Source organism: Pinus tabuliformis, chromosome Q (assembly GCF_031772625.1).
Source record: "Pinus tabuliformis cultivar Carrire ecotype Pingquan chromosome Q, CPIR1, whole genome shotgun sequence".
NCBI lineage: Eukaryota > Viridiplantae > Streptophyta > Pinopsida > Pinales > Pinaceae > Pinus > Pinus tabuliformis.
Genome location: NC_142296.1, coordinates 1,078,193,068 through 1,078,213,547, shown reverse-complemented (window position 1 = coordinate 1,078,213,547; position 20,480 = coordinate 1,078,193,068). Strand labels below are relative to the sequence as shown.

At 32.6% G+C, this 20,480-nt stretch overlaps 1 protein-coding gene across 1 annotated transcript; it reads left to right on the top strand.

Annotated features, from left to right (window-relative positions):
• The first annotated feature begins 5,543 nt into the window (after positions 1-5,543).
• Positions 5,544-13,409, top strand: LOC149223266 (uncharacterized). The gene is made up of 2 exons (XM_089383262.1): positions 5,544-8,992; positions 12,429-13,409. The coding sequence occupies exons 1-2, from the start codon at positions 6,112-6,114 to the stop codon at positions 12,962-12,964; spliced, it is 3,417 nt and encodes a 1,138-aa protein (XP_089239388.1). The 5' UTR covers positions 5,544-6,111; the 3' UTR covers positions 12,965-13,409.
• Positions 13,410-20,480: the final 7,071 nt, after the last annotated feature.

Here is a 20,480-nt window from a genome sequence, read left to right as displayed (position 1 = left end):
TAGGGACCTAACAAGGGCCATGAAACTCATGTTGACTAAAGTTGTTGGTGTTTATTAATTTCAATATATTTAACTAAGAAATAAAAAATAAATTAGTATATATATATATATATATATATATATATATATATATATATATATATATAGCTTCAATATGAAAATGCTAGACATCCACTCAACTAGAACGAGCTAAGTGTGTGTAAGGAATGAGGTAATTAAGTGTAATTAAGAACACGAGATCGGGTCAAGTGGGTGAGATTGGAAGTGGGAGGAGATCAAGAAAGAGGGTGTGAGACAAGCATATTTTCTTTCTTATTGGTTAACTCCTGAGAAACAATTTTTTTGCAAAGTGCTTCAACAAAACACTCATCTGAACTTGAAAAGGTCGAGGTCAGGAAAGAGAGACGAGACCAGAGATGTGGAAAGACAAGTGTCTTATTTTATAGTTTTCTTTTGAAATATGTATCAAGAGAGGTTTGATTGATTTTTTTATGAAAGGAATAAAAGTACTTTAGAAAAAAACATAATATGTCATGTCATGAGGAAGGAGAAGAAGGGATAATGCAACCTTGACATTCCATCTGTGCAAAATGTAGGTGCCTTAACTGGTGCTTTTCTTTCATGAATAAATTTATTAAGGCCATTAATGAGGCTTACACCAAGAACACCCTTCAACTATGGTGATTTTTGTATTTCCTTTGTGATATTCAAAATCTATGCTTACCTTGATTTCTTTCATTCACATATTGGCATTGTTTTTCTTCCATGTTTCCTCTAGCAACATTGTACCCCTCTTTTGTCTATACTTGTATGTAGTTTTATGCATGTGTATATATTTAATCAATGTCTATACCATGAAGTATAAGTGCATATGAAAAACTTATAGAAAAAATAATTGGCATTCACCTATTCTTTGTTGGTTTAGATTAAAAATGAAAAAAATGAAAAAATAACAACAATTAAAAAAAACCAACGAGGTCATTGTAGTGGACATGCTACAACATAAAAATTAAAAATTAAAAATGGAATTATAGGCATCAAAAAACTAAATAATATATAAATTACCAAATAATTATTTGGTGACTCTATTATTCTTGTCATTATAAGCTGCTCTCTAGAATACCCAAGGAGGGGCTCTACAATGGCTTGATTAGAACATAAAAGATTTTTTTCGTAGAGTTTGTATTTTTAGGATATGTTTGCTTCTCTATAAGATGTGTGCAAATTTTTTTCTTTTAACTCGGTGTGCCTCAAAGATGTTCATGAACAAGTGATAAATTATTCTTATGCAGGGGGTTCTAAGAATTCTTGACCAATAGATAAATTTTTTTTTTTGCAGAGCATGTGTTGTCATGATATCTCGGCTTCTATGCAAGATGTGTGCAATTTTTTTTCTTTCAACTAGGCATGCCTTGAAGATGTTCAAGAACAAGTGACAAATTATTTTGATGCAGGGGGCTCTAAGAAGGCTTCGCTAGTACATGAAATATTTTTTTTGTAGGGCTTACATTATCATGATATGTCAGCTTTTGTGCAAGATGTGTGTAGTTTTGTTTTCCTTTTAAGTGGGAGTGCCTTGAAGACATTCATGAATAGGTGATAAATTATTGTTATACAAGGGGCTCTAAGAAGGCTTGACCAATACATAAAAGTTTTTTTTTGTTTTTGTTTTTTTTCTTTCTTTCTTTTTGTAAAGCTTGCATTTTCACAACAGGCTTCTATGCAAGATGTGTGCAATTTTCTTTTATTTTAACTATTCATGCCTCGAACACATTTATCAACAGGTCTGATAGATTATTGTTATGCAGGTTTAAAGTAGTGTGATGCAGAGGTATTGACGGGTGGGTAGAGGTCGTGAAGCAATGCCAAAGTACATGCAGATATGCACATAGCCATGTGGAGTACATGACAACCCAAGATGACCTCCAACACGATATATATTATGTAAAGAAAATATTTAACGCTAATGAGGTAATGCTAGCATGAGTTCCAGTTTGGAAAAATAATAATGGCATGAACTCCTTAAGAAATCAATGAATAATAAAAAAATATTGCCTTAGGAAGTAACCAAATAAGATTCAAAAAGAAATTATTAATTAAAAAATCATTCTATCTTAAATTTAAAAAAGTGTTTTGTAAAACATCAATTTAAAATTTTAAGTAAATCAACTTAGTTTGCAAACAAACTAATGTAAAAGTGATAATTATGTTAACAAAAATCTCATATAAAATAAATAAATACATTTTATAACCCAAATACTAAAAAGATATAAATATATCATAAATTTTCTTTTATCTATATATATTATTCATTATTTTACTAAATTATATATATATATATATAAACATAATCATATTGCATCTCTATCTTAAAGTATCCATATTAATTAGATCATTTACAACTTGTTTTTCCATTTTAAATCTGAGAGGTTGATTAAATTATACATCAAAAAAGTTGTGCCTCTTAAAAATAACTACTGGCGTACAATGGTTTTCCGTTCTAAAGCAAGTGAAATGGTGATATATATATATATGTATATATATATATATGAAAGTAAGTGAATTACAACTTGTGTCTTTTATTTAAATGGACATGTCATAGGCACAATTACTAGTGTAGAGTGAGAATAATTAATTGTTCATAAAGTAAATTATAATTTCTGATTTTATTTAAATGTATTATTTTTATTAGTGTGAGCTTTTGTTTATTTAAATGTATTATTTTTAATAGTCTAAGTCTTGGTTTGTTAGTAAGATTTTATTATTGGTTTAGTATTAGTTAACATAATTTATAATGTTTGATTTTGAAAATAAATATTTGTTTTTTAACATAAAAATTTATTTTTCAAATATTTGATTGGACTATAATTTGAAAGTTTTATTGCAGATTTTGCACAATATAATGTCATGTAGATAAGTGTTTGGTAAATAACATATTTATCGTCAGTTACTTCCCACTATAATTTAAGTGCAAGTCTTTGCATAAATAAATATATTTGTCAAGATTTACTTCCCACAGTTATTTATGTTTTCCTCAGCATCTATGTAGGAGTAAAAATGTAAATATGTAGGCTTACTAGTGTTTACTATGCACCAAAATTTATCCACTTCACATCTCAATTAATTTTTACCATACTAAATCTAGAGCTAATTGGAGTAATTTGAGCTAGGTCAAAGTTTAGATAACTGTGACTATAACAACAACAAGAGTATATCCAATAGCCCTCATAATCCAAATAAAATTGTTTACATAAACATAACTACAATTATTATTTATCAAGAATGAGAACAACTAATTTTTCATTATTTAAACATGAACCTATCGATAGCGACAATCCACAATCACTAATTTGTAATGAGAAAAATTAATCGTTCATCGTTTATACATAACCCTATCTTCATCACTAATTTGTAATGAGAACAATTAATCGTTCATCGTTTGTACATAACCCTATCTTCATCGCAATTACTAATTTAAAATTAGAATAACTAATTTATAGAAAAACATAAATATTTTTTTATTAATAAGTATTTTAATTTATTTTTTATTTGATTATGATGAATTAATAATTTGTTTAAATAGTTTGGAACAAGTTTCTAATCAAACAAATAAGCGCCTTTATTTCTTTAAAACTGTGGATTGTAAAATTTGAAAATATTTTTAAATATGACCATGGTTTTCCATTGTTTGACCCTTTTCCTATGATTAAATTCTCAGATATTCTAGAAATTTGCATAAGATTGTTCCTTTCGAACAGAATCCAATACCTATGAAACGGGAAGATCTGAAATTTGAAGGGAAAAAAGCCAAAACAAAATAATTTATATTCCACCGACTGGAACATAGATTCGCCGATTTGAAATACAAATACAAAATGCAAAACAGTGAAATACAGATACAAAATACAAAACAGTGGTGCGAAGGTGGTAGCTAATAAAAATATCAATGCACAGTCTCAGTCTCAGAGTAACGAGGAAAACAATGTATTTTACTGCAATTGAATAAAACACGAAACTGGGGTCATCTCGTATCTCTTCTGGTCCGCATCGCATGCGATGGCCGACACAGAGAGCAGTCTTTTTGTCTCACCCAGTAGTGCCATTTTTCAGTGCAGGGATAATATCGATGTTGTTTCATGGCCCCCACTCTGTTCCACCTGTTCTCTGCAATTACCATTTGGTCCGTTTGACGCACTTGTAATTAATTACTCACTGTCCTTTCAGTGTATACTACGCTGTTCAGTTGGTGAAAGCCATGTGGGTTTACCTCGTAGTTTGTTCTCCACCTGCAACCTGGTTTTTTTTAAGTTGCTTTCCATGGTGTTAGTGCTCTGCTGATGCTTCCTACAGACGCTTCTCCGTCACGCACTGCCCACTTCCTTTGAATCTAAATGGTAATAAACAGACCAATGTGTACGCATTGGCTTCTTTTCGTAAATGTTGCATTCTGCCAGTGCCTCTATGCGGCTCACATCCTATCGTACACGCATGAATGAATAATGTATATATCCTGTCATATTGGATTCATAATGTATATACCCTGCCATATTGTTTTCTTAAATGTATATGTCATGCCAGATTGGCTTTTGCCATATCGGTTTAGTTTTTCTCGATATCTGCTTGATTCTCCCTGGCACTACCCACATTTTTTATAAATTTGAATGAGCTTGCAGGTTCGCACTTCTATAACTTCAAATATTTTAATCAGCACAGTACTGTTTGCCACTTTGAGAAACAACATGCCTCGAAAGTCAAAAGTAGGATCTGCATTGAAATAAGTCTTTTAATGCTTTTGTATGATCAACGGGCTTTTCTAAGACCAACGGATTTTGTTGGAAATTTAGTATTTGGGCATATATTTTTGGTTAAATTTTGTCGAAAATTGGGCATATATTTTTGGTTAAATTTGGTTGAAAATTGGGTAGATATGAGTTAAAAATTATAAAATTTTAATAGTATAAGTTGTATGATTTATAGTTTTGACTGTTTTGAAATCATTTTTGGTTTAGTTTAGAGTTTGTTTTTTTTGGCATTTAAGGAAACAGGTTGAAGCCTTAAAGCCTATAGACATTTGGCAGGAGTAAAAGCTTACTTAGTTACTCAGTAAATAATTCTAAATAATGTATTTTTTCTTCAATAATCGTAATAAATCAACTTGCATTCTCACATAAAAAAAATTATATTACTTAAATATTTAAAAAAATTTAAATGTCTTAAAACTATTTATATACTTAAAACCACATTTTAAAAAATTAAACATTATACCCTTACTCACCATCGTATCCTAAAATTTTGAAAAAAAAAAAAAATCTAAAATATAAAATAATTAAGCACCACCCTCAGATAAATCGCTATTATAAAACCCCGTGAATACATGTGAGTTGCTGCACGAAACCCAGAGCTAGTCTTTGAAATTTTAGCTAGGATTCCCACAAGATTTCCTATACTTTGGAATATTTTGAGGTGGCTTTTGACAAACTGATTGTTTTATGTTTTATCAAGAGTCTATGCCTCTGCTTTTGAGCTTATGTATATCTCAAAAACATGCAATAATAATATGTGTGGTTTAAGAATGATACTGTTTCGGAGGAGCTTTTTCCTCTTTTCTTTTCCTGAGAGCTTGAAAGCATCTAAGTTAACAAATTGGTATATGCCAAGAGTTGTAATATCTTATAATCTGTATCGATTGAATGAATAATATTTGAGCCGATCCAGACTTCAAGAGAGTACATATTGCTTTAGAGAAGAATCTTTTGTCAGGTTTGAGGCAGGGACAGTAAAGTTATTGCTCTCCTGCAATGGTGCCTGATTTTGCTGCTTTAGACTGATAACAAAATAATTTAGACTTTCTTTCTCGTTTTACAAGGTAAACATTACAGGTTTTTTGTCTCGTGACTACACCCAAATTAGATGCTACTGCAGCTCTGCTACCAGCGCTGGCTGGCTCGATTATCGTTGATAAATAAAAGAAATTATATCTGCCCAGTTGTTGATGGCATGACTAGACCCAATGCAAGAGCAGGTCATTGAGATTTGGTTGCACCCAGTTTCAGGTTTGCACACCGTCCAAACGCAACTGTACACTGTTTTCTGTGTGAAGAATTTGAGCCCATGTCTATACAGAAATCTATAGGAGGATATAGTCTTGTTCAATTTTGTCCACAGTTTACTCGATGGAGATTATTGTGCAGGGCAATACTCTGTGCAATCCTTTTCTTGGAATGGACAGCAATGGGGCTGAATCTAGAAGGCCAAGTACTTTCTTCATGGATGCAGACATTGAATGGCACCAGAGGATCAGTACTGAGTACATGGAATCCTGGAGACCAAAATCCCTGCAAATGGAGTGGCATCACATGTTCTTCCCAAGACTTGGTTACTGGTATCTTTCTGGATTCCATAGAACTTTTAGGTACAGTTCCCTCACAGTTTGCAACTCTTAAATCTCTTCAATCACTTGTAATGTCTGCAGCCAATCTGACTGGTACACTTCCAAAAGAGATAGGAGATTACAGTAACTTAGTGTTGTTAGATCTGAGTGGAAACAGACTAACAGGAAGTATACCCTCTGAGATTGGTAAGCTTAAGAATCTCCAGAGCCTTATTCTCAACTCCAACGAACTTGAAGGAACCATTCCTCCAGATCTTGGAAATTGCTCCAGTCTGGTCAATCTACTGATATTTGATAACCAACTGAGTGGCAAGGTACCACCACAACTTGGCAGGCTGTCGAACTTGGAAGTTCTTCGTGGAGGTGGGAACCCAAACATTGAAGGTGAGCTGCCTCCTGAACTTGGCAACTGTAAGAATCTTACTCTTTTGGGGCTTGCAGAAACGAGGATTTCTGGAACAATTCCTCCTTCATTTGGATCTTTAAGAAAACTGCAATCACTTGCACTTTACACAACTTTGCTATCAGGATCAATCCCACCTGAGCTGAGCAATTGTTCTGAACTTGTATATCTGTATCTCTATGGAAATAGTTTGTCAGGTTCTCTACCCAAGGAGCTTGGTAGGCTGCAGAAGCTGGAAAAGCTTCTTCTATGGCAAAATGATTTGGTAGGAAATATACCATCAGAGCTTGGCAACTGCACAAGCTTGGAGGTGTTAGACCTATCACTGAATGGTTTGACTGGAACCATTCCTAACACAATAGGCAATTTGAAGAATCTGGCTGAGCTTCATCTCAGTATGAACAATATTTCTGGTTCAATACCTTCTTCCCTTGTTAATTGCACTAGTCTTTCTCAACTACAACTTGATAGCAACCAGATATCTGGAGAAATACCTGATACAATAGGACAACTCAAGAATCTGATGCTGCTGTTTGCTTGGCAGAATAGGTTGGAAGGAATAATTCCTCCCGGTATAGGTAACTGCAAAGAACTTCAATTTTTAGATCTTACTGACAATAGGCTAACTGGAAGCATTCCTCCAAGCATATTCCAATTAAAAAACCTCACAAAGTTGCTTCTTCTGTCAAATGATCTCACTGGCTCTATTTCTCCTAATATAGGAGATTGCAAAGCTTTGATTAGGCTTCGGCTGGGTGAAAATAAGCTCAGTGGGGAAATCCCAAAAGAGGTTGGGAAACTAGAAAATCTGGACTTCCTTGACATGGTAGATAATCAGTTTACAGGAACCCTTTTTCCAGAGATCGGAGGATGCACTGCACTTCAGATGCTGGATCTTCATGGCAACAGACTTACAGGTAATCTACCCAGCACGCTTGGTTTTCTGCAAAATCTTCATGTATTGGATTTATCAATGAATATGTTTGTGGGTTCCATACCCTCTACATTGGGAAATCTCATTTCACTGGACAAGCTGGCAATGAATGGAAATGATTTGTCCGGAGAGATACCAAGGGAGATTTCGTTGTGCACTAAGTTACAGTACCTAGACTTGAGCAGCAACAAATTGACTGGTGGCATTCCTTCTGAGATTGGAAGCATAGAAGGATTGGACATTGCAATGAATCTCAGTTGGAATTATCTCTCAGGGCTCATTCCTATGAAGTTTTCTAGACTCACAAAACTGGCAGCCTTGGATATATCTCACAATATGCTGGTTGGAAATTTGAGTATTCTTGGCCAGCTACAAAATCTAGTGTCTCTGAACGTTTCATACAATAATTTCTCTGGGTATCTGCCAGACACTAATTTTTTCAGAGAATTGCCTGCAAGTGGTTTATATGGAAATGCAGGGCTTTGTACTTCAGGGACTGATAATTGTTTTGAACAATTAGGGGATGAGTCCCCTGAAAGACATTCTAGGGTTTTTAATGTTCAGATAATCATAGGCCTTTTGTTTAGTGCTATAGGAATGATGTTGTTTCTGGGGATATGTGTGTTGATTAAAGCCAAGAAAATGCCTCAGCAAGAGTTTGAAGATTCAGAAATCGGGTGGCCATGGCAGATGACCCTGTTCCAGAAACTCAATTTCTCTGTAGAAGATGTTGTTGATTGTCTGGTTGACAGCAATATCATAGGAAAAGGCTGTTCAGGTGCTGTTTACAGAGCTGAAATGCCTAACAGAGATGTCATAGCAGTGAAGAAGCTTTGGACTTCTAAGAAGGAAGGGCAACAGATCAGAGACTCATTTGGTGCAGAAGTGAAGACACTGGGTTCTATCAGGCACAAAAACATTGTGAGACTTCTTGGTTATTGTTCCAACAACACAACCAAGCTTCTCATGTATGATTACATGCCCAATGGAAGCTTGGGTGGTTTGCTGCACGAGATGAGAGGATCACTGGATTGGGAACACAGATACAACATCATTTTGGGAGCAGCACAAGGGCTTGAGTATCTACATCACCACTGTGTCCCAGCGATCGTTCACCGTGATGTCAAAGCTAACAATATATTGCTGGGTCGTCATTTCGAACCTTACCTTGCAGATTTCGGTCTCGCCAAGCTCGTGGATTCCTCTGACAATTACACCAAGTCTTCAACAAATGTGGCTGGATCCTATGGATATATTGCTCCCGGTATGTACTCTTATATCCTTTATTGCGTTCATGTGCTGTTAAAAGCTGTTTATAAGATTTGTTGTTAAGAACTGTTTATAGGATTTGTTTTTAGTAAAGGATAGGGAGTTTAAAGATATTTGTTAGGCCAAAACAAGGCATGGTCCAGCTATATGCATATAGCTTACCAAGCATTTCATGCTGTAGCATATTGGACATTCATAATCCGCCTTTCAAGGTGATTAATCAATAATCTCAAGTAGGTTTGTCTAAAACTTGTTCGCAGCTAATAACAGCTCAATAGACTACAACCTCTAGCAGATGAATTTAGAACCTCTTTATATACTACTACTTAATAAACCTCTAGCAGATGAATTTAGGACCTCTTTACATACTACTATTTAATAAACCTCTAGCAGATGAATTTAGACCCTCTTTACATACTACTATCTAATAGCTGAATCCTACCAAAAATATGGTATTAAACACTTTATTACTTATATATATTTTTATCTTCCCGGGATTATTCATTTCATTTCTAAATAATAAATAACAAAGCTGGAAGCTATTACACCAAAAGTTCATTATCTTATTTATAAAAAAAATTATTTATAAAAAAATTGAATCTGAGTGAATAACATCCTAGTCATTCTTCTTAATCACCAAATATAAACCCAATTAACTTCATTTTATTATTATATTGAAAAAACTAGATTTTTTTTTAAGATTCAAGTACGCCAATCTTATGGTAAAAGGTGTGAAAATTTGTTTATACATACATTAATTTAACTTTAATTTAAAATTAGATTTTATTATCATTCTTATCTATTTTATGGGTTTATAAAATTAAAATAATTTTTAAATTTAATTTAATTTAATTTAAATTAAAATAATTTTTAAATTTAATTTAATTTAATTTAAATTAAAATAATTTTTAAATTTAATTTAATTTAATCTAATCACTATAGAAATAATTAAATTGATTGATATTTTTTCCTGAAAAATAATCTAAAGCTGTTAACATAAATTTAAAAATAAAAGCCGATTAGTTATTAACCAAATTTATTTTAAACATTTAAAAAATAAAAAGATTCGAGAAAAAGCTGTTCACCCCCGCGGAAGTTAATGATGAGCTAACCCTTGAGTTTATAATAAAATATGCCTTTTCAGATTCTAATTATATTGATTAATATTTTTTCATGAAAAATAATCTAAATCTGTTAACATAAATTTAAAAAAAAAACATATTAGCGATATTTATTTTAAACATTTAAGAAATAAAAAGATTCGAGAAAAACCTGTTCACAGCCCCCACAAGCTAATGATGAGCCCCTTTCAGCTCTTGTTAGAGGGCTAGAATGGATTTTTTCCATCTTACTTTGAAAATAATGGTTAATTTTTTTAAAAAATAAAAATAAAAATAGATATAATTTAATTTTTTAATTTATTTCATAAAAATGTTTTTAAAAATTAATTTTTAATAGTTTTATTTGTATTATTAAATTTTAAGAGTTATATATATATGGGGTATGTATGAGAGAGAGACTTGCAAAATATGATGGTTGAACGAGTTAATTAAAAAATAAGTTCTTATCGAATTTATGAGTTTACCTACCATCAAAACTGATCGTACATTTTTTTTCTATAATTTTCTTGTATAATTTTATTAAATTTTCTTTATTTACTAAATATAATTTTACTTTATTTATATGAATTATATTATTATTATGTTAATAAAATTAAAGTGAAATTATATTAATGTAATTTGAGTGTAAATTGATAGTAGATTTTAAAATATAAAAGATATTAATGAAATTTGACTGTAATTTGATTTTAGATTTTAGAATATAAGAGATATTACTGAAGTTAAATCATTAATTTGTTTATGTTTATTAAATTTTCAAAATATTTTAAAATTTGGTATAGATATATAGATAACAGTTAATATCAAGTATAATGTGTTTAACTAAATTTACACTTTGTATTTATAATCTCACATTATGTTTATCATATTTATGAAGTGAATTTAGCTTTAATGAAATTCTTATGAATTTCCCACTAGGTTCAAGTCTTTTGGTTTGACATATTGATCATGTTTACCAATTAATATGCTTAACTAATTTAAACTTTACATTTATAATCTCACATTATGTTTATGATATTTATCAACTGAGTTTACTTTTAATTATTGTTTTGTGATTTTTCCTACTAGGTTCAAGTCTTTTGGTTTGACATATGGATCTTGTTTACCAATTAAGTTTAGCTTTAGTGAAATTCTTGTGATTTTCCCGATTTACACTTTGCATGTTATGTTTTACACTTTGCACTTATAAACTCACATTATGTTTATCATATTTATCAATTGAGTTTAGCTTTAGTGAAATTCTTGTGATTTTCCCATTTACACTTTGCATTTATAATCTCGCCTTATGTTTTACACTTTGCACTTATAATTTCACATTATGTTTATCATATTTATCAATTAAGTTTAGGTTTAATGAAATTCTTATGATTTTCCCACTAGGTTCAATTCTTTTGGTTTAACATATTGATCATGTTTACCAATTAAATTTAGCTTAGTGAAATTCTTGTGATTTCCCCACTAGGTCCAAGTCTTGTGATTTGACATATTATAATTTTGGAATAAAATAATTATATAATTTTCCCACTAGGTCCATGTCTTCTGGTTTGACATATTGATTATATTTATCAATTAAATTTAACTTAAGTGAAATTCTTGTGATTTCCCCACTAAGTCTAAATCTTGTGAATTGAGATATTATAATTTTGCAATAAAATAATTATATAATTTGGTAGAGGCAGCAAATTAGATATGCCTTATCTTATAATTTTTAATTTAGTATAACAGACCATATACTCAATCAGATTTTATTTGAATTGCAATTTGGTTAAATTTACCATTAAAACTTATCGATATTATACTCCTAAGCTGATTGGATATGAACAACTTCTCTCTTTCCTTCCAACTAAGACATCCTTGAATAAGATTTCAATCACAATTTGGTTTGATTTACCATTTAAACTTATCGATGTTGTACTTTTAAATAAGTCTATATTGTAAGCTGATTGGCTATGAACAACTTATCCTTCCACCTGAGAGGAAGGTGGATTTCAACTAAATTTAAATCTTTGACACTGAGATTGTTTTTTCAATTAAATTTAAATCTTTGACACCGAGATTGTCTCTTTAGTTATCAAAGCTCCGTATGTAAGCTAGTCATCTAAACCTATAAATCCCACAGCCTGTCGACGTCCTGTATCACTGGTCGTTCAGGGACGGATTCTGCACTACTGCTGTCACTGTCTTCTGGCACAGACCATTTCTTTTAAATGGTGACGTTATGTTATAAATCTATTTAGATAACAGGGTGACTGCATCTTCATTAGCGGCTTACTAAAGAAGACCTGTGGTATGCTGTGTTGCTTGCTATTGCAGAATATGGATACATGATGAAAATAACGGAGAAAAGCGACGTGTACAGCTATGGCGTGGTTTTACTGGAAGTGTTAACAGGAAAGCAGGCGATCGATCCTTCTCTGCGCGAAGGCATGCATCTGGTCGATTGGGTACGTGAAACTCTGGAGAAGAAAAAAGATTCAGTAGAAGTGTTGGATCCTCGACTTCAAGGGCGAACCGATCAACATATTCAAGAGATGTTACAGGCGCTGGGAGTAGCTCTCCTGTGCGTCAACCCCAATCCAGAAGAACGACCAACCATGAAGGACGTCGCCGCATTGCTCAAGGAAATCAAACACGAATTCGATCAGGACTCCGCCGATTCCAAGGTCGAGCTCCTCATCAAGCATTCTCCCGCCGACTCCAAACGTTGCAACACCACCGCCACCGAGGTGGCGGAGCACGACGAAGAAGCGCCGCCTTACTCTGGTTCCAAAATCTCGGACCCCCTCATGATGAGATCCTCCCACATGCTCAACTCCTCCACAACCTCCATCCGGCAATATGGAAATTGAAATTCGTATCAGATTCTTTTCAGGACTGTATTCTTCTTTCCACTGTTTCTAATCATGGTGCTTTGTATATTTTCGATCAGTGCTCAGAGTTTCTGGAACCTCTGTGATGATATTTGAGCATTTGCTCTTTGAATACTAATTTAGTGTTTTACATATGCTACAGATATGAAGTTTTAAAGATGTGGTTTAAAGGTTAGGAGAGAAATATATCAAGTTTTAAAGATTAGGTACGGAAGTTTGGTTCTTACAGATTTTACAGTTTAATCTTGAACCAGACTATATATATGCTTGCGAGCTGCTCCAGGCATGATATCTTCTGTTCGAAAAGAAAAAATTAAAGTAAGTAGCTTGTTATTCTCAACGATGTTGCTGCAAGAATTTCAATCCAAGACCTCCAAAGTAAGGCACTGTAATTAATAAAAAGATGGTTTACCCTACTCTTCAATGTTGCATTTCTTAACAACAGCCCCTGCAGGAATTTGATGTTGTATATCTTCGCCCTTCTCTTCATAAATTAAATGTGAACATTGTCAATAACACAATTTTATGGAGACTGCTCATCCTTTTCTATGTGCGATGATATCTTTCTTTCGAGATCATGTTTACATCATTTAATGTGCTGGATAGTTATATAAGATAGCCTACTTAAATATGATAATTTTTTTTTTTATGAAAATAGAAAACATTAAAAGAATTGAAAATCTTAACTCAAAATATATGTAACATAAATCATTTTGCATAAGGGTTTATATTTAAAAAAGAGCAATCTATCTTCTTAGATAGATATGTGCTTAAAATAATCTTAAGCTAATTTATTTTCATTTGTTTTAACCATAACAAAACCATATATATAATTTATGTTTTTTTTTAATAATAAGAAAACCATGTATTAACTATTCTAAGCGCAGTAAGGATTAGAATGCTATAAACATATATAAACATATATTTAAATTAAGAAATTATAAATTTATTTAATAAAAAATGGAAATAAATAAAATTTATTTTCATTTTGTTTTATATAGAAATTTTTTTAGACCTCTTATTTTTAAAAATAAATAGGAGCTAAGTAACTATTACTATTTTTAATCAATATGATAAATTAATTAGAAATTGTGGAAAAAACATGGAGATTGTGAAATTTATTTAAAAGGTAAGAAAGTAAAATAATTAAGAATTATTATGAAAAAAATAAGAGCTATGTAACTATAGGTGTTCTAAATCAATATGATAAAATGATTATAAATTGTGGATAAAGCATGGAGATTGTGAATTTTATTTAAAAGTTACGAAAGTGAAAAAATTAAGAATTATTATTAAATTTAATTAATGTACAATTTAATTAAGAATTAGATTTAACAAATCTTCAATTGGGTAAAAGAGTGGTGGTATATTGACTTGGTTGTTATTTTCATTAAATATATTTTTATTTTTTTATCAATTATTGGGTTGCATAATCGTCTATGTGCCCTAAATAAACATCATCACTATGTGTGAGGTCTATTTTATATTTGGGTATACATATTTATTAAAGAATAAGAATAGTTTCTTTGAAAATTTAAAGGAATTTAGGGTGTTGGAAGAAAACTAATTTGAGATCACACAATGGTGGAGGAGTATATTGGATATATATTTTTAAAGATTAATTGTCTTAAAATCAGAGTATATGGGGTATATTTTTTAAAGATTAATTGTCTTAAAATCTTATCCCTTGGAAAAGAACTATACCTCGTACATCTCAATAGAATTGTTGGAAAAGAACTATACTTCATACATCTCAATAGAATGGAGTTGTGGAAAGGAAAAAATGGATGTTGGTTAAAACGACATGATATTTGTTTAAGGCCAAAGATTTATTAACTCATTTTGGGTAGAAGCTAGTTATTGTTCAAATTATTTCATGAACCTTATTATAAATAAAACTCTATGTGATATAACCCCTATTAATAAATATAGTCAGATAAAACCCTTACTCAAATCCCTCTAAAAGTTTCATTGTAGTGCATGGGATAATCTTTTATATGATTGTAGAAAGAAGCTAGATTAAAAGAGTCACAACAAGATGGACTACTCTAAATAGTCAAAGACCTAGCAAATCATTCTTAGTATAAATGTTTCCTTTGAAGAGAAGACCTCAAATATTAAGCTATTGAATTCCTTTTCTAGTTTGATGAATACTAATCCCTTTGAAATTCTAATAGAGACTAGATCAACTAGATATCATATTGGAGAATTGATTAAATAGTTAGTTCATTTACCTATTTCAACTTATATTTGATCATTGACTACAAAACTAATTACCAATTTTGGAACCCTTGAGTAATACTATAGTAAATTTGTTGATAATGCAACCTCATTACTGCAAAATACTTAACCTTATGGGTTGCTAAGATACTTGAAGTTGCTAAAGTTGATGCTTCAGACATCAATGACTCAATGAAGAACAAAAGTTAGAAACAACATGGTAGTGTTCCTCTAATGGTGTGTGTACTAGAGCTGTGTGATCTAGATACATATGTTGATGCACATGCTTGACCTAAATAGAAGAATGCTAATGTTGAGGAATACCATTCCTTGATGAAGAATGAGACATGGGGTTTAGTTCTTCAATCACAAGGAAATAATGTGATGAACTATTGACAGGTCTACAAGACCAAGTTCACTTCTCATGGTCATGTTGAAAAACACAAGGCTTGTTTAGCATCAAAGGGTTTTTCTTAGTAGTAAGGCATTGTCTTGATTGAAACCTTTCACCTTGTCCCAAATATATTTTTTTAACTGATTATTTCAATTGCTACTCCCTTTGGTAGGGTGTCAAAAGTTATTTGCTTCATGGATATACGACTAAATAAATTTCTATGGAACAAGCCTCAGCTAATGGAAATGATTCAAATCTAGTGTCTCAATTGAAGAAGCCCTTATCTACTTTGAAAAATGTCCCAAGGGTTTAATGTGAGAAGATTGACCATTTCTTTGTCAACCTTGGTTTCAAGCAGTATCAATCAAATCATACTATTTGGTATTACACATAAAAATTGAAATATTAATTATTGCATTACATGTTGATGATTTAGTCATAAGTCAAAGAAACCCTTATTAATTTTTGTTTGAAGAAACAATTGGCAAACACATTTGAAATAAATAATTGCTCTCTTACATTTCTTTTTAGGCATCCAAAATTTGCACATGGATGATAGTATCTGTATTTCTCAACCTAAATATGAAATTGATCTTTTGAAGGGATTTAATATAGAAGATTGTAAGCTTTCTATTGCCCCCTTCCTGTCACTAGTGAAGTTGACCGATGCATATTGTTGTATTCTAGTGAAAAGGATGTCGTTGCCCATCATTAGTTTCAATACATTGGGCCTTATTTAGTACTTCTACTTCCTTAAATTATGTAATTTCATGCATTCTATGTAATTGCATGCATTCTAAACAACACTTGGATTTTTTGTGATAATCTAACAACATAACATTGGACCAGGAGATCTTCATTAATGTTGTATGGGATTTGACTCAACAAATCCTTAATTTTTTTTCATACTCTCCCACTATTTCCTTTGGTTTTTTTTAGCTTTTGTGTTGCAAGATGCTTAACATTTTGGGCTTTAAAGGAGGAGAGGAATTTTTTTTTGACATCGATCTTACATTTGGCCAAGATCTCTATGAAATCAATGAACCATGTAAGCCCTTTTCTGAAGATCTATTGCAAATTGCCATTTGCTTGTATTCATCTATAACATCATCGATTGTCCAAAAATTTTCACAAATGAACCAGTTCCTCTTCAGATCCTTGTATTCCTCTAAAGGGGGATATGGTTGAATCCCATGTTTATGTGTGAATGTGGAGTATGTATTATTTTCTTTGGACTTGGTGGCTCAGCTGATGAGATGGTATATTCCTCAGATAATTCATTCAAGTGAACAATCTCAACCATTATGGTGGTTTCCACCTTCACACTCAGTATCTAATCAATTCATCGAATACACTCAGTATTTTCAACTTTAACTCTTGCGAGACTTACAAGACTTCCATTGGTTTGATACCCTTTGTCTATATACTCAATGAACCAGTTTATTATAGATTGTGATGGTTCATCATCCCAACTTCTATCTTCTTCCTATGAAGATATTAATCTCGACAAGGGAGTATGTTTGTGAGATTTCCTATATGGAGAAATACATCTTCATTTTCATCATTGTTAATCCAATTCTAGTTAACTATTGGTGTTTCTATTTGGAGATGGTTTCTTAAATTTCTTTGCTCATCTCGTATGGACCAAATCAAGGAAGGTTCTGAGCTAATATGGAGTCTTTCCTATAGGAATTCTCTTATAGCAGGACTTGTTATACTTGCTGTAGGGGATCGTTGAATTTATGGTCCAAAATCGTTGACTTTCATACTATACATGCCTACTAGGGCTTAATTATAGACTCTCACTTCTCCTTAGATCTATCAATGTTATGCCTATCCACTATGGGTGCTCTATGCTAGCCTTGAAGGACTACCATGCATCCTCATGTTGGAAAATTAATCTTAACCACCGCGTTAAACACTCTGACAACAACCATACTTGTGAGAAGTATTTTGCAGGTTGCGATTTTGTTTGCAGGCGGAAGGAATGAAGGTCTAAGAAAAAGTACATCATTGACCATTCTGCAACACATGAGAGAGTTTAAGGCACTTAATGGATTTTGATAAATATGTATGGGCAAGCATTCACTCCGCAACTGTTACCCACACTCCACAACACCTGCAAGTTCATAAAACCATTTATTATGTAAAATCACCCATGTTGTGTATTAATGTTTTCTCTGTCATGAATTAATGAGTCAAATGTATGTTTTGTATAAATATGAATGTAAAATTCATTTGCAAGGTTGAGCGAGAGAGAGGGTGAAATTTTGAGAGGTAAAGAGAAAATTGTGGAGTGAATTTTGGTGTGGACATGAAAACAACAGTTACTATGTTTTACTATGTGTTACTCCGCAACCCTGGTGAAGCGTAAATCATAGTAAGATCTTTCTTGTTTTACTTGGAGCAGAAACCTCGAATTTATCACATGAATGTATTTTTCTATGTTTTGAAACATAATGAAAAGTATGTTATGTTGCGATGTGGTCTTAAACATTCACATGTAGATTTACCACAACCTTTTTGCTTTTACTCTATTTTTCTAACGTGAGTTCCGTGTTTTAATTAAGCCTCTATGTATTTGCAATTACCTTGCTGCAACTGAAGAATTACCTTGCTGCAACGGATTTCTGAGCTAGACTCCTCTCCTCTGCCCCTGCAAAAAAAAATTCTAACATGGTATTAGAGCAGGTTAAACTCTGTTAGTGTAAAAAAAGTGTTTTTACTAGCAATTAAAATTGGTTTTGAGCATATTTACCAGCAGGTAGAAAGGTTTTTTTTCTTGCTTAGAAATGGCAACATCAAGCACAAGCTTGACTGATCCTCAGATACCTCAGTTTAACGACAAAAATTATGACTATTGGCCTATTAAAATGAAGGCCCTATTTTCTTCTCAAGACATTTTGGATTTGGTGGAGAATGGTTTTCAAGAACCAACAAATGCAACAACATACAATTCCTTGTCTCAAGAAGAAATGGATTTGTTGAGGGAAAACAAGAAGAAGGATGCAAAAGCCTTATTTTACAATTTTCAAGCAATTCATGAAAGTATTTTTCCAAGGGTTGTAGCAACAATGAAGCCCAAACAACCATGCGACACCCTCCATACAGCCTACCAAGGTATGGAAAAAGTGGAGAAATCAAAGCTACAAATGCTAAGGAGAGACTTTGAGACACCATATATGATTGATTCTCATAATGTAGACACATTTTTTACACATGTAATTAGGCTGGTTACTCAAATCAGGTCTCACAGTGAGACACTTGAGGAAAGGAGAATAGTTGATAAAGTTTTGAGAAGTCTGCCACCAAGGTTTGATGCCATTGTTGTGGCCATAGAAGAGACAAAGGATCTCTCATAGTTCTCAGTGGATGAGCTTCATGCATCACTGATTTCTCATGAACATAGATTGAATAGAGCAACATGCTCCGCATTGGAGCATGCCTTCAAGATACAAGTTTCATTTGGTCAAGGTCAAGGCATAGGAAGAACATATGCTAGGGGAAGAGGAAGAAGCCCACAAATAGGTGGAAGAAGTAGCCTTTCAAGCTCAAGTGGAAGGGGAAACAATAAAAATCCAAAGTCAAGGCCCAAGCCAAGATCAAGCACAAGGTCAGCGGTATGATAAATCTCAAGTCCAATGTCATTACTATAAGAAGTATGGTCATTATGCAAATGAATGTAGAAAGAAGCAAGATGCATTAATAACAAACCAAGTGTAAATTTCACAAAAGAAAATCAGAACTATGATAGCACGTTTTTAGCTTGTAATGTAGCACAAGAAAAACAAAGTGATATATGGTATCCAGGTTCAGGGTGTAGCAACCACATGTAAGGGAACATAGAGATGTTTTCCAATTTAGATGAGAATGTGAAATATGAAGTGACATTAGGACTGATAGTAAAGTCTCTCTCACGGGAAAAGGAAGATTTAATATCCTCACAAAGAAGGGGGAGAAGAAATACATCTCAAATGTTTACTTTGTCCCTAGTTTGAAGCATAAGCTCATAAGCACTGGACAACTCATGCAAAAGAGCTACAATGTCATTTTCAAAAATGATGAGTGCACAATTTTGGATAGGCCTCCAAGAAGACAATTGATTGCAAAGGTTTAGATGACAAGCAATAAAATGTTTCCCCTAAAAATAATATCAGATTTGAAGGAAGAAGGTGCACAAGCACAACTATCAATGAACTCACAAGAGAATGGAAGAAAATATGCAACTATCACACAAGTGAACTATCAAGCAAAGGTCAAAGATGAAAATTGGTTATGGCATTTGAGATTTGGATATCTCAACTTCAGAGGTTTGAATTTGTTGCATAGGAAAGGCATGGTGAAGGAGTTTCCACTCATATAAAGGACCGGACAACATATGTGAAGGATGTATCTTGGGAAAGCAACATACAAAGACATTTCTAGCAAGAAAGTTAGTAAGGGAAAAGACACCTTTGGAGATTGTCCACTCAGATTTATGTGGACCAATGCAGACACCATCAATTGGCGGCAACCATTATTTATTGACCTTCATAGATGACTACACAAAGAAGACATGGATTTATCTCCTAAAAGAGAAAAGTGAAGTGTTTGAGCACTTTCGCCAATACAAAGCTCTTGCTGAGAAACAAAGTGGACAATACATCAAAGTCTTAAGGACTGATAGAGGTGGTGAATACATCTCAAATGACTTCCTTCAATTTTGCAGGGAGCATGGAATTCACAAGAAATTTACAACAAGGTATACACCCCAGCAAAATAGTGTCATAGAAAGGAAGAATAGGGCCATTATGGAAATGGCAAGAATTATGTTGAAGGCAAAGCATTTTCCAAATGATTATTGGGCTGAAGCTATCACTTATGTAGCATATATCTTGAATA

Coding starts and splice junctions, on each gene's coding strand:
- LOC149223266 (XM_089383262.1), top strand. CDS start 6,112: ATGTCTATACAGAAATCTATAGGAGGATATAGTCTTGTTCAATTTTGT. Junction 8,993..12,428: donor CTATGGATATATTGCTCCCG/GTATGTACTCTT, acceptor TTGCTATTGCAG/AATATGGATACATGATGAAA.